This window comes from Panthera uncia, chromosome B1, assembly GCF_023721935.1.
Source record: "Panthera uncia isolate 11264 chromosome B1, Puncia_PCG_1.0, whole genome shotgun sequence".
Taxonomy (NCBI): domain Eukaryota; kingdom Metazoa; phylum Chordata; class Mammalia; order Carnivora; family Felidae; genus Panthera; species Panthera uncia.
Window position 1 is genome coordinate 152,185,151 of NC_064811.1, and position 14,131 is coordinate 152,199,281.

The 14,131-nt window shown below is 46.0% G+C and overlaps 1 protein-coding gene across 1 annotated transcript; it reads right to left on the reverse strand.

Moving 5' to 3' along the window:
* Nucleotides 1-4,470: 4,470 nt before the first annotated feature.
* Nucleotides 4,471-13,639, reverse strand: PNOC (prepronociceptin). The gene is made up of 2 exons (XM_049632410.1): nt 13,503-13,639; nt 4,471-4,919 (listed from the first exon to the last, which is right to left on the reverse strand). The coding sequence occupies exons 1-2, from the start codon at nt 13,626-13,628 to the stop codon at nt 4,515-4,517; spliced, it is 531 nt and encodes a 176-aa protein (XP_049488367.1). The 5' UTR covers nt 13,629-13,639; the 3' UTR covers nt 4,471-4,514.
* Nucleotides 13,640-14,131: the final 492 nt, after the last annotated feature.

The following is a 14,131-nucleotide window of genomic DNA, read 5'->3' on the forward strand; positions in this document are numbered from 1 at the left end:
AGCTTCCGGGACCATAGGCGTCTCTGGGAGCAGGATCTGGAGACCCCTAAAAGGCCCTGATGGTGAGAGTGGTGTGCCCCTAGACCCAGGGGCTGGATTACATCACTCAAGCCCAGCAGCATGTAAAGCTGGTATGGGGATGGCCATTTTCCTTACCTCGTGGTAGAGCACAGGGCTTCTTTTGCCCCGTTTTCCCTTGTCCCCTGCCTCCCAAGAAAAGTCCCAGTAGAATCCATTGCTCCACTGCCGTTTGCCCAAGCTCTTCTACATCACTTGTGACTCTGGGCTACATATTCTCAATTTGTACTTCCCAGGCTCACCTTTATGGCTGCATGCACAGACTCCCTAACTTTCCAGCTTCTAGTTGGGTTTGACCCACAGGTGACAGACTGGGGTTTGAAGGGCTGGAGGACAGAGAAATTGGGGGATTGCATCACCTAGCCCTTCCTGCAGTGTCTGAATGGCTAAGGTTCCCTACTGAGAGCTCAGCAGGGCTCTCCAGTTCCCCAGCAGAGCTCCTTACCCTCCTGACTGATTTCCCATCATCCAGTATACACTCTAGACATTTGAGTCTCCTCAATTGCCCTGTCTGGGTGCACCATATGTTTCTTCGCCTGACAGTTACACCTTGACATGTTTCGTGTTAAATTGGAGATAAACATGACATCAGCGAGTTCATCTAGGCTCTGCCCTTTTCCTCATGTCTTAATCCAGTGGTCTCAAAACAGCAAGATCTGCATCACTTGGAACTTGTTAAAAATGCAAATTCCTTCTGAGTCAGAAACTGGGGGTGGATTCTGTGTCTCCACCAGCAACCCGCCCCAGTGGTGATGTTGACAGGCACCCGGAGGTTCTGAGCACCCTGCCTCTCCCCTCCCCACTCATCCATTCATGCACTTGCTGGAGATGCAGTGCAATCGGAGTGTTTATGCTCCGTGTTCTTGCCTGTCGTGCTTTATATAAAGCAGAGCCATGTGCTTTTTGCTTCTCCTTCCCAAGAGAGGCAGCGCTGATGGTGTGTTTGGAGTCTGGGCTTCTCAGACTCCTCAGACGGACATACAGCCAACCAACTTATTAACCGTTTGCTGAGTAGAAGTTTAATGGAGAAATATCTGTTTAAAACAATCAGCCAGAAAGAACAGCTCTTTTACAAACAAGTTATGGCAGTGACAAGTCAAAACCCCGGGTTTGATTTCCTGTTCCTTTGACCCACCCCTGGAAGAGGAAAGAGGGAAGTGAGAAGGAAAGATGGGGCTGTCAATATGTTAGCTGGAGGAATTACAAAAATACACTCTGATGTAGCAACAAGATTATCATGAAACATGCCATGGGGGCGGGGTGGGGGAGTGGGAAGGGAAAGACAGACTGGGACAGTCTCCACCCTGGGGTGGAGACCTGGAGGCAAAGCTTGCCTCCCTCAGTGTCTTGGGGAAGAAGGAATCCCGATTCCCAGCCGGCAGGTCTGGGGCTGGAGACATGCTGTTTTGGGGATCACCCGGACACCTGGGGAGACAGAAATGATTAAAATGGCAAACTCAGTAGTTTTCCTGACCTTTCAATCCTATTTGTCCTGGTGACTGAGCAATAGAAGGGAGGCAATAAAAAGCTTATCAATGGAATAAATAGCCACTAAAACAGCAAGTAGGGTTCCCTAACTTCTATACACCTTGAGTCTACCGGTAGGACTCACAGAATAAAGAGGAGGTCTGTGGGCTGGGACTTGAAAGGCATAACATAGGCCCCATGCCCAGAAACAGCTCTCTTATCCCTAGTATTTGGAATCCATATGTAGTAATTAATTCATTTCTTGAGGCTAAATAGTGTTCTCATTTATGGCTCTTTAAACCAAGTTTCACTAATTCCTCACCATGAATGAATCTGCTCACTTTCCACTGTCTACAACGGTTAGGGGATGGGGGCATAAGACATAGTGTGGGGACAGGGAAAATGATGGTAAGTAGATACCCCTTTTCACAGTTCTGTCTAGGACTGGACCGCCATGTCCCTCTTTCCTAACACATCATTACGCATTCTAAATAGGGCTCTTTATCCCATTTCGCTGTTAGGTGGCCCTACTTCCTCTAACCTTCTAAGTATAGATTAGTATTGGATATCTCAGAAGTCCAGAACAGCCCTGGCAACAGGATCTCCCAAGATGGAGAAATCCAGGCATGTGTAGGGCTGGCTGGGCTACGTGTAGGTGAGTGAAGACAAGGTTTAAGCTGCCTGTTGTGGACTCATAAGTACGTATCCATATTGGAACTCAGCTACCATGAATGTGTGCAAAAAGGAAATTCAGAGATCATTACAGTAAGAGGAAGGAGAGCAATCAATAATACCCAACATGAACTGGTTAACGTTTCCAATGGTTCCATCAAGAACTTCGTATCTTGAGCAAAGCAGCAGACAGAGGCTAGTTGCCAGTTATGTTTCAGTGCCTCTCAGCGGGAAGCTTAATAGAAAATTAGGAAAATCAGTTGCCTGAATAGGGGCTGAAATCACTTCTTTTTGTTCTGTTTTTAAATAAATTGATTCCTGCTAATGTAATTGATTTTAAACTGTCTTTAGGTAAAGAAAACGGTTGTGGTTCAGAATTAGACAAGAGCCTCAGTGTCCCTTAAGAGCCACTTTAAAGAAGAATAAATGTCTGAGATTTGAAAGAATTCAATCCATGCCACTTCTGAAGGATATACTGAGTTAGGTAATGTGCAAATATGAATTAGGAAGAAATAGGGTGTTGGTTAAGGATCCAAGAGTATGACTTCAAAAATGGCGTGGGTTAATTCAGGGCCTTCGGAAATTAGTCATTCTGCTAAAATATACAAGGCAGGCTTCTCCTCACAACTTAATACATATGTCTGTATTTGGCAATGGGCCTGTTGCAAACCAGATTACCTGCAAGGAGCTATGTGGGCTGCCTCCATGCTGAAGTGTGGGTGCCAAAGATTAACATTTGTATTAATATACTTTGAATGAAGATTATTAACATTTATTTACTTTTGAGAGACAGAGAAGGAATGGGAGAAGGGGAGAGAGAGAGGGAGACACAGAATCTGAAGCAGGCTCCAGGCTCTGAGCTGTCAGTACAGAGCCCAACATGGGGCTCTAACTCAGAAACCGTGAGATCACGACCTGAACTCAAGTTGGATGCTTAACCGACTGAGCCACCCAGGCGCCCCATTTGAATCAAGATTATTAATGATCTGCCTACCTTTGACATACGGGAAGCAAAACAAAACAGCACATATAGACATTTTTTTTTGTTTTATGCTTCTGAGTCAGGGAAGACCCCCCCACTTGGGTAATGTTTGGGGAATGTTTTTGACCAACTGGTTAATTCTTTCCATTAGGGTAAGTTTCTAGACTGTTAGAGAAGAGGTATGAGGCTCTGAAGATAATCAGAATCCCAAATATGAATTAAGGCACATATGCTTGATGGGTGGGATTTTCTTAGATTTTTGGAAAATTCCACTGTGCTAGTTTCCTATGCTATTCAAAGTTATGTACAGGTTGATGGGCTGAGGAAAGTGGAGTTTGTAATGACTGGGCAGTAAACTAGGGTTTTTGATGTTTATTATCTGATATGTATTTTAGTATCCGTATAAGCATTCCCATGGGAGTAATGGCCAGGACGGAGAGAGGAATAAAAGCAGGCAAACAAACAAAATAAAACAAAAATGGCCTCTGGGAAGAAAGTGAGGAAAGATGATGATCTCTTAGTCTCTGTTCTAAAACTACTGGGTCAGTTGGGCCAAATCCTCAAAGGCTTGCTCAGTAATGATGCCATTGACATCAACAAATCAGTCCATCTCTGGCAAGGTGGCAGTATGGACAGATGACAAGTGGAAGAAAGAAAAGCAGAAAGTGTAACTCCTGGTCCTAACAAGAACTCCTTGATGGGGGAGAGTGGGAAAGTGTAGTGCTTTCTGTGGAATCCAGGCACCTTGAGATACAGGGGGTAGAGGAGGAGATAGTTAAGCTGTCTCTGAAGGTGAAATAGCAACAGCACAGCCACAGAAATCAGGCAGCAGATAGCTAAAGGTAGGTCTAGCTATTGGTTCTTAGAGATAGTCTCTGAGGAAAGGTGAATTGAATGGTTGTTATGGCAACCGGATAGGAGGATTGGTCCACTTAACTGTCCCCATAGTAACTGAGCTGCTGGAGAGCTATAGAGGAATTAGTTATCTTAACATGCTACTATTATCCCCATGGTAACCAATCTCTAAATGGCAGTGGTCAGCCTTAAGGAGTAATCCCAGGAAAATCTTTGCTCCCTAGAGAAAGGGTGGGTAGGAGGCAGGGAGGTGAATTGACTTCCCCTGCCTCCCAGAGGCTGAACACCTTGAGGTGGTGTAGGGTGTGTGTATGTGGCTGGGGGCTAATGTGCTTCCAGGCCCAGGAGGAAGGCTAAGACAGTTGGGTATATAAGGTTTCCTTTGGCCCCCAGCTCATTCGTGCCCAACTCACTCATGGGTTGAAGTGGATGGTGCAGCTGGGAGGGGCTCCCCTTCCGGCTACACATTACCATTCTGATGCAGAGTGCGCCGGCGCTGGCTGGACTGCAAGCTCAGGACCAGGTACTGCCTCATGAACTCACTGAACCGCTTCTGGTTGGCCAACTTCCGGGCCGACTTCCGGGCCCCGGTGAAGCCCCCAAACCTCTTTTGCAGCTGCTTCTGCTCCATTTCTCCAGTCTCATCCATGCCGGGCTCTGTCCCTTTCTGGGCTTGGATTAGGCTCCTGATGCGAGGCATTCGCTTCAGTTGTATCTCGGAGGAGGCGCTTGGCTGGTAAAGGGCAGCTGCCACGTGTTCTGGGTCAGCAGGGCTGAGCTGCCAGGAGCCCCTGGCCATGACCTTGGTGCATGGAGTCCAGAGAGGGCTGCTGAAGACCTTCCCTTCACACTCAAGGATGCACACCTGCAAAGACAGAGGTGGGAGAAGGGAGGAGGACCAGGAATGCCTATTATATTAGTCCAAAGAAATAGTCTTTTTCTTTTTTTTAATGTTTATTCATTTTTGAGAGACAGAGAGCATTAGTGGGAGGCAGAGAGAGAGAGAGAGGAGAGAGAGAGAGAGAGAGAGAGAGAGAGAGAGAGAGAGAGAAAATCCTAAGCAGGCTCCAGGTTCTGCACTGTCAGCACAAAGCCCGATGTGGGACTCAAACTCATGAACTGTGAGATCATGACCTGACCCGAAGTCGGACGCTTAACTGACTGAGCCACCCAGGTGTGCCAGTAGTCTTTTATTGTATACAAAATTTACATCGATACCAATACAAATGCTTCAGAAGCATCTCTTTATTAAGTCACCATTCAGTAGTTACTTTGGTTCACAGAATTTCCAAGTTATAAAGAAACAGAAAATGATCTGGCCAAGCTCCATCATGTCACAAAGGAAGAAACCTGGGACTCAAAGAGGTGAGATTAATTTGTCCCAGGTGACACAGAAAGTTAATGCAGAATGAGTGCCCCAAACTACACACAGAGCCCTCGTTGAGTTTTTGAAGCCAAACACAACTCATGGCACCCACAAAGAAGAATTTTATTTTGTTCTCTTTTTGGCTTGAGAGAGGTCGGATTGGCTTAAGAAATTGGGGATGTCAAAGCATGTGCTGAAATCTGCAAGGCTATTTTAAGGCCACTGTGTTAAGACGAACCCTGGTGTTGTTCATTTTTTAGCCCACATACTCTAATTATACTATCTGTGCATCAGCTCTAGAGAATGAGGGTCAAGACCCTTTGGGATGTAGGTAGGTTGGGCAGTTGGGTTCCAGGTGGGGAAGAGGGGCCATCAGATGCAATCTTTTAGACTTGCCAGGCCCCTGGGAACTTCGGGCACTGCTCTGTCTCTCCAGGCATCTCCCACTTCTACTCTAGACCAACAGCTTGACCATGCTGTTCCCACGTTCCTCCTAACTGATCCTGGCCTTGGCCTTGCCTCCCACATTCCTGTCTCTGATTGGGTCTTCTGGAAGCGTCTACCTCCAATTTTTCTTATTGTTTGCTGTTTTGGCTTCACCTCGAATGCTTCTCTGTGAAAATCCCACTGCAGCTTCTCTTTGGACAGCTGCAGGACATCAGAAGACTGGTGTACGTGCCCAGTACCCCCTATCTGGGGAGCAAAACCCTCGCCCCGGTGTTCAGAGAGGCACAGATGCCAATACGAGCAAGGTTTCCAACCTGACCCCTAACCGAAGAGTGAGATGTGCATGCAGCTATATCACAGACCTTACAGCCATTCCACCAAACCCTAGAAAATGTCTCCTCCAATCCTACTTCTCTCGCAACCCCTTGCCACCCCTGACCCTGACTCTCTTTTGTCCTCACCAGGCTTCTCCAAGATGTGGTCTGCACTCATGCTTCTATCTCAGCATCTTCAATTTTTTTCTCATGTCCTTGAAATCTGCTTCCCACCCTCATCTTCCACTAACTGCCTTCTTCAGGACCACCAGTGAATTCTGGTCACCAGATCCAATTACCCTCATTCTCTCTGACTTTGCAGCATTTGGCAATGTGTACCACACCCTCCCCCAAATTCTCTGACATTGCACTCACCTCTCAGACTATGCACCTTCCTCCTGTGTTCTATCTTTAAGATTCTTTCTTCTCATCTCTCTTTATAATCTACCTCTTGGTGACTGTTCATTTCTGTGATCATGGTCATTTCATCTAGGGCATCCCAGGTTTATATGTCCAGCATCTGATATCTATCGAACTCCAGACACTTCTCTGATCCCTGTCTGGTATCTCCACCAAAGTGTCTGACTAGCACTTAAAACACAATTTGTAAAGAATGAAGCCTACCTTCCCTTCTGGGGCAGAGACTGCCAATGCACATAGGATACCTTTACTAACAGGACACTTGTCCTCCCCAAGGCCACATGTATGTTTCTCAGTCTCCTTTGTAGCCAGAGGTGGCCAATGACATATAAACGACAGTGACCAAGTGAGGCTTCTGAGGAAAGTAGGGGGCTGACTTATCTGAGAAAAGCATCCTTTTTTAATCTTCTTCTTCCCCTTCTTCCAGCCTCCTGCTTAGAATGTGGACATTTTGGCTGGTGCTCCACTGGCCATCTTGAAGCCATGAGGTGACTCAGGGTATGGAAGCCATGTGAGGGTGGCAGCCATATACAGATAAAGCAGAAAGGGAAGGAGCCTGGGACATGGGTGATGTGGAGGAGCTACACAATACCAACCCTGTATTGTCCACCTGCCAACTTCTGCATAGGGAATCAAATCTCTGTCTTATTTGAGCCACTGTTACTTTAGGTCTCTCTTACCAGCAGGTGGATTTAATCATCCAGTATTACTTTTAATCATCCAATAGACTTTCACTACCCTAAGTCTGCCCTTCTGCTTGGTCTGGGTGTGAATCGAAATCATCTCAACTTTAAAAATATTTTTTAAATGTTTATTTTTGAGAGGGGGGGAGGGGGAGGGAGAGAGAGAGGGAGACACAGAATCTGAAGCAGGCTCCAGGCTCTGAGTTGTGCTCTGTCAGGACAGAGCCCTACGCAGGGCTCAAACTCATGAACTGCAAGATCCTGACCTGAGCTGAAGTTGGATGCCCAACCGACAGCCTCCTAGGCACCCCCAAATCATCTCGACTTGAAAAAAGACAGAATTCAAAAGCCAGTTAAATTCCTGAGGAATAGCACTGGCATTTAAAACTTAACTTTTACAGGGGTGCCTGGGTGGCTCAGTCGGTTGAGTGTCCGACTTTGGCTCAGGTCATGATCTCACGGTCCGTGAGTTCGAGCCCCACGTCGGGCTCTGTGCTGACAGCTCAGAGCCTGGAGCCTGCTTCAGATTCTGTGTCTCCCTCTCTCTCTGCCCCTCCCCCACTCACACTCTGTGTGTCTCTCTCTATCAAAAATAAATAAACATTAAAAAAAAACTTAACTTTTACAAAGCTCAGGTAATTCTGATATCTGCCTGGGTTTGGAAACCACTGACGTAGTCCATGTTTGCATGTTATGATGAGGTTTGGTAATGTGTCCAAAACTATACTGTTAGACAACGTATCACCTGAACAAGAAACCAAATGTCTTGAGTTCCAACCCAGGAGCTCTGTGTGCTTGCAATACAAATTGGTGGAAATTAATGCAAGAGTAAGGATCTTGTGAGACCAAAGGTAACGTTCTAATGGGAAAATTACTCACTTTCTGCTGGGTCAGAGTGGGGAAAAAGACAGTATCCAGTGGGAGTGCCACTCCTCTTCACTGATAAAGTTTCCAAGGTGCATCCTTTGCCAAGCCCTCCCCCACGGCCCCCTACTAGCCATAGGTGGTGACAGGGGTCCCTGTTGATACACAAGTCGTGGGCTTTCTGAGCATGTCTTTGCCATTTAGATTTTCCTCAGAGATGCTGACAGAACGAATATCATCAGTGCCAACTTTTTCACACCCACAATGTCACTGGGTATGAAAGAATGATAGACAACTTCCATTGGTGGGGATAGCAGAGTTTAAAACAATGGTACCTGCAAACTTGAGTGTTCTTTAAGAATTGCTACTGGTTTGCTAGAATCCAAAATCTTTTTTTTTCATGTTTTTATTTATTTTTGAAAGAGAGAGAGAGACAGAGTGTGAGCAGGGGAGGGACAGAGAGAGAGAAGGAGACACAGAATCCAAAGCAGGCTCCCGGATCTGAGCTGTCAGCACAGAGTCCGATGTGGTGCTCGAACTTGTGAACCACAAAGTCATGACCTGAGCCCAACTCATGAACTACAACATCATGACCTGAACTGGAGTCGGACACTTAACCAACTAAGCCATCCAGGTGCCCCTAGAATGTAAATTCTTAAACTACACCCCTGGAGACACTGATTAGTAAGCCAAGGGTGGGGCCCAAGAATCTGCGTTTTTAACAAACACTCAGGTGATTTGGAGGCTGGACTGTGAGAAATCCTGCTTTGGAACTTGTTCGGAGGAAGGTGTCATCATGGAAGTGGTCAGAGTCTCCTTCAGAGAAAGGGTTACTGGGGTCTGTATTTAGCCTGCTCCTGAAATATTTTGAATAAAACTAGGTAGAACCAATTTGTAGGATGTTCTTTCAGATCAAAATCCTATTGGGTTATTACTGTATAGCAGTGGGTGTCTCTGGGGACAATTTTGTTCCCAGGAGCTATTTGGCAATATCTGGAGACATTTTTGGTTGTCATAAGGTGGGTGGGGGTGGGGGAGATGCTACTGCTATCCCATGAGTAGAGGTCAGGGATGCTAGTAGACATCCTACAGGACAGCCCCACATGACAAATAATAACCAACTTAAAATGTCCACAGTGGTGAGTCTGAGGAATCCTACCTTCCAGGATAAAAGGGAAAGCATGAATAGTATTGGGAAAACCAGCAGAAGTGTCAAATTTTGGCACCAACAAGGACTTTGAGCGGACTTGGTCCAATCCTCACAGTATAGGAGCCCCAAATGCTTGTTGAACTGTTCTGTGCCTTCAGTTTACAAGAACAGGTGGAGGTTGTTAAACCTAGAGGCTATTAGATCTTCTATGAGCCCCTGGGTTGCTAAGCCCAGATGGTAATTAGATTGTGTGTCAATCAGAGAAAATGCAATTCTATGATCAAACCAGATGCATAGGTTGTACAGAGACTCAACATACTGTTAGATGCATTAGGTACTAGCAAAATCATCTCAACTCTTGATTTAGGAGAAGGTTTGGGGCAAATGTGGAGGATCCAAATTCACAACAGCATTTGTGGCGCCAGATGGGCATATGAGCTTATTGCCTAACACTCTGGTCTAAGGGACCCACCAGCCTCTTTCCAGAGATTGGATAATGGCCTCTTAAGTGAGCTGGACACATTTTCGCAGCCCACACTGATGACATTTCTATATTAAGCCAGAGTGTGGATGAGCATCTGGAAAGTTTCAGACTGGTGCCAAATTGATCTGTAAAGCTGGGTTTGTGGGGAAACTGAGCAAAGGGCCATTTGGACATCTGAGATCAACCATTAGGGAAATAGGCACATGAGCCCACTGGAAGGAAACGAGGAAGCTCATTGATATTGTCAAGCGTTTGCCACTAAAGAATCAAATCGCCTCTGACCAAGAGACATTTGGGAGCTATTTGTTTTAGGAGGTTGTTCTAGAATATCTGAGGGCTAACACGAATTGGCAAGCAGATGAATAGTGCAAAAGAAAAACATGCTAGGAACTCTTACTGCAAATTAACTAGGAAGAGTTTTTGTGTAATGAAGATACAAAGCACTACGAGAAGTTAGTTTCTTTTGCTATTAATCAAGTTCCAGGGAGTTTTAGATAAATTTCCCCAGACCTTGAGGGTTACTTTCTCCTTTGTCTCTAAAACAACTCAGCGAATCTTGTTTTTTCTACTTTAGCTGAGGGGGTAAGTGCCATTCATAATTAGGTGGAAGGAGCCCAAGATATTGCAGTGGGTTTGAGTGTATGAGTCATTTACTGACCAAAATTATAGTCTAACAAAAAGCCAGCCATACTTGGACCATTGACCTGGAATGAGAAATGCAGAACTTCTTGATAAAACCAAGAACTTAGGGGATCCTAGGAATTGCTCAGTAATACATAACTTAGTGGAGGGATTGGGGAGGTGACCCTTGCTGAGATATCTAAGTTCCCCCCACCCCCCATAATTCACAGAGTGGAAAAAGGTTGCAAGATTTGGAAATGAGGTGTGGTTGCCAACATTCTAGGCATTTCATCAAACGTTTGAAAATAGGTTAAAAGTGAATACAAACTAGAGGCAAAACAGCCAGGCAGCCGTCAGGTCCTCTGAAGGTCAGCAGGCACTTTGAAGCATTTATCCCTCAACCATGAGGCTGTAACTGGCCATATTTTAACTTGTTTCAAAGAAGTATCTAACAGCGTTTTCAGGACCCCAGAGATTTAACATGCTATGGAGGAATGAAAACAAATTCTTTAATGGCTTTGAAAGACACCAATGTGAAAACGTGGCAGCGTCTGCAGTGGATGGACCTATTAGGAGACTAAGGGTCTTGCAATTTTACAGTTTCCATGGGACATGTTTATTGAGTACTGCTCTGTGCCACACTCAGTGCTGCATGCTGGGGATACCCAGGACAATCAGAAGAGGAAGCTCACACATTATGGTGAGAGAGTAGCAGATACGGATAACTGTCAGAAGACAAAGGAGTGAGGGGCTGGCTCTCTTGGGGGCAGGTGGAGAATCAGCACAGTGTTCTCACAGGTGAAATTTAATCTGAGTTTTGAAGTAGGGGTATTGGATGAAGATGAAGGGAGAGGCATGTGCGAGATGGTGGGGCAAGTTCCTGAAGCCTTAGCAAGGCCGGGAAGGGAAAGTGGGATTTCCCAGGAACTATGAAAAGTGATTGAGCCCAGCGGAGAGGAGGTGAGGCGTGTACCTTTGGGAGTCCCCTACAGCCTGGGGAGAGCGGAAGGCCTGGGGTCCAGGGATGGCATCTCAGAAGGAGAGAGTATGGGGAGGAAAGAATTCCTGAATCTTGATCACTTAGGTTTAGAGGGTGGGGAGGGAAACAGGAACCCACCAGGAGGTAATAAAAAATGAATCGGAATGGGGAAGAGAACCAGGCGAATTCACCGAGTTGACTGGGAGAGGACAGGGAGGAGGAAACCTGCAAATTGGCTCCAGACCTCTGAGAGAGCAGATAAGAAGTGATGCAGCCCAAAGGGGTGAGGGCTGCAAGTGTAGATTACTCTCTGGGTGTACAGATATCTTTTCAAGTCCTAATGCTTTCTTTGATGGGGGAAAACAAAGCATTGCCATGAAAGCTAGAGATTCCAGCATTGTGCATAATTTTCAGTCTTGTCTAGGCTGCAGATGGAGAATTTAGCAGTGTGGAGATGATCAGATTATTTCTTAATCAACTCATCATTGGTTTACATGTAAACCAAGTTGGCCGCTCTCCTTACTAAGACTAGGGCAAAGTGTTTTTTTAGATGAGCTTTTAAGCCTCTCTGGGCTGCACGGAAAAAGCCTGTGGGCCTTCTGTGTTCCAGCCAAACTCAGCTTTTCTCAGTTCCGTAAATGCCACTTCCCTCTGGCACAGGCATTTGAACGTGTACTCCCCACTCTCTCTATCACCTGGGACCCTCTCTCTGCCTCTTCGCTCCCATTCTTTAGGTTTCCTTAGAGACTTCAGTTCCTTCAAGAGTCCCGTCTGTCCTTCTAGTCTGGGTTGGGGTCCACTGTCTGTGCTTCCCCATCATCCAGTAGTTAAGCCCTCTTGAAGGGATTGTGGGATCTTCTCTCCCACTGGTTGCAGACTCCATCCATCTGCTTCCTGGACCCTTTGGCCTGGCCCTGTGCTCAGCATACAGAAAACCAAAATGGATGAATGAGGATGGGCCAACTTTGGATGGGTCATCTGGGGATGCTCTTCATGATGCTGTAGAAACCCACTGAGCAGGCGAGGGAAGAGCTTGCTGTTTGGGTCTGTAGGGCCTGTGTCTGCTCATCATTAGTGAGCTAGCCCAATGTAAATATGTGTTCTATATTTGTACACTCGCCTTAAGGAGCAGTAGTTACTTTTGGTTGTTTTTAATGGTTGAGGAGTTTGAATTATGACATCTTTTGAAAGAAGTTTGACTACAAAGAAAAAATGATTGAGTTATGTTGGATTTAATAGAGGAATAACTCTTTAGGCTGACATGAAAGCAGTTGAGAAAGTTTATTTAAGGAAAAGAAATTTAATGCCAGATTAGAACCTCAAATTAAAAATTTAAAATATAGGGGCTCCTGGGTGGCTCAGTCGGTTAAGTGTTCAACTTCGGCTCCGGTCATGATCTCATGGCTTGTGAGTTTGAACCCCGCATCGGGCTCTGTGCTGACAACTCAATGCCTGGAGCCTGCTTCGGATTCCATGTCTCCCTCTCTCTCTGCCCCTCCCCCTCTTGCACTGTCTCTCTCTCTCTCTCTCTCTCTCTCTCACAAATAAATAAAACATTAAAAAAAAAACCTAGGAAAACCAAAAACCAAAACAAAATTTAAAATATAAACAAAATTTAAAATATAAGAGAGCATTTGGGTATTCACTGTAGAATTATCTATAATATCAAAAATGGAGGGCAACGTACATGTTAAACAGGAGGGGAATAGTTAAACAAATTATACTGTATTCCTAGAAAGAAAGAACTTAAAATCATGTTTAATAACATGAGGAAATTATCCTGGTATAATGTAGCAAGTGAAAAACCAGGACTCTTTCTCTGACAGGTGGGATTAAAGTAACGTTCTTCTGTTACACTTCTCTGAATTTGCCAAATTCTCTAAAATGAGTATGCATTATTTAATAATGGGAACAAAATGGCAGCACAGGCAGGTCTTTATTTGAAGTGGAAAAGGGGAAAGATGACAGAGTTTGCATTTAGAAGATGCTAAAGTCAGCATCTGTTTCCTATCCACCACGTGGCACCAGGTGAGTCACATGCCCCCTGGGCAAGGCCTTAATTTCTCATTCTGGGTTGGAGGAAGGAGGGAGAAGAAGACGGAGGGCGTTCCATGGCCTACCTCAAGGTTGAAGCTGTCAAGAGCTGGGCGGAGCTTCTCTCTGCAGGTCAGACAGTCCTTCTGGCAGCTGCTGGACACGCTGGAGAAGAGGCTGAGCAGCAGGAGGTCACAAAGCAGGATTTTCATGGTGCAGGAGCAGGAAGCAGGCGGCTAAAATACTAAAAGAAGTGAGGGTGAGCCGCAATTAGAACAGCCTTTCTGGGGGGGTCTCACACAGGGGATGCCACCAGAGGGGACGGCGCCAGGCCCAAGATTCGCCTCCCAGGAGGGAGCGGGTTGTCAAGGATACAAGAGGCTTGCTCCTGCCAGCCAGGCCTACCGTTCATGCAGGGGTGAGTGTCTGGGATCCTAGGCGGAGCACCCCTGTGATTCCTGCCACCTAGCTGGCCTCGACGTGCACAAGCACTTCCAGGGGGCTACAGACCTCACTTTGCAACTTACTAACTTGTGGCTGTAAGACAACCTCTCCAAGCTTCAGTTTTCATGTCTGTAAAAGGGGGATAGTGCTACCTGTCTCGTCATAGGGCCATTGCGAAGAGATGAGATCTGTAAGTAGGTTTGGCAAAGTGCCGTGCATGAGTGAGACATGTGCAGTGAGGTTCATGGATGACTCGTGTCCTTTGTCTCCT

What these genes read in the sequence shown, in the direction of transcription:
- PNOC (XM_049632410.1), bottom strand. Translation starts at nt 13,628, where the DNA reads ATGAAAATCCTGCTTTGTGACCTCCTGCTGCTCAGCCTCTTCTCCAGC. An exon ending in TTGACAGCTTCAACCTTGAG is followed by an intron (nt 4,920 to 13,502) that starts GTAGGCCATGGA and finishes CTGTCTTTGCAG; the next exon opens with GTGTGCATCCTTGAGTGTGA.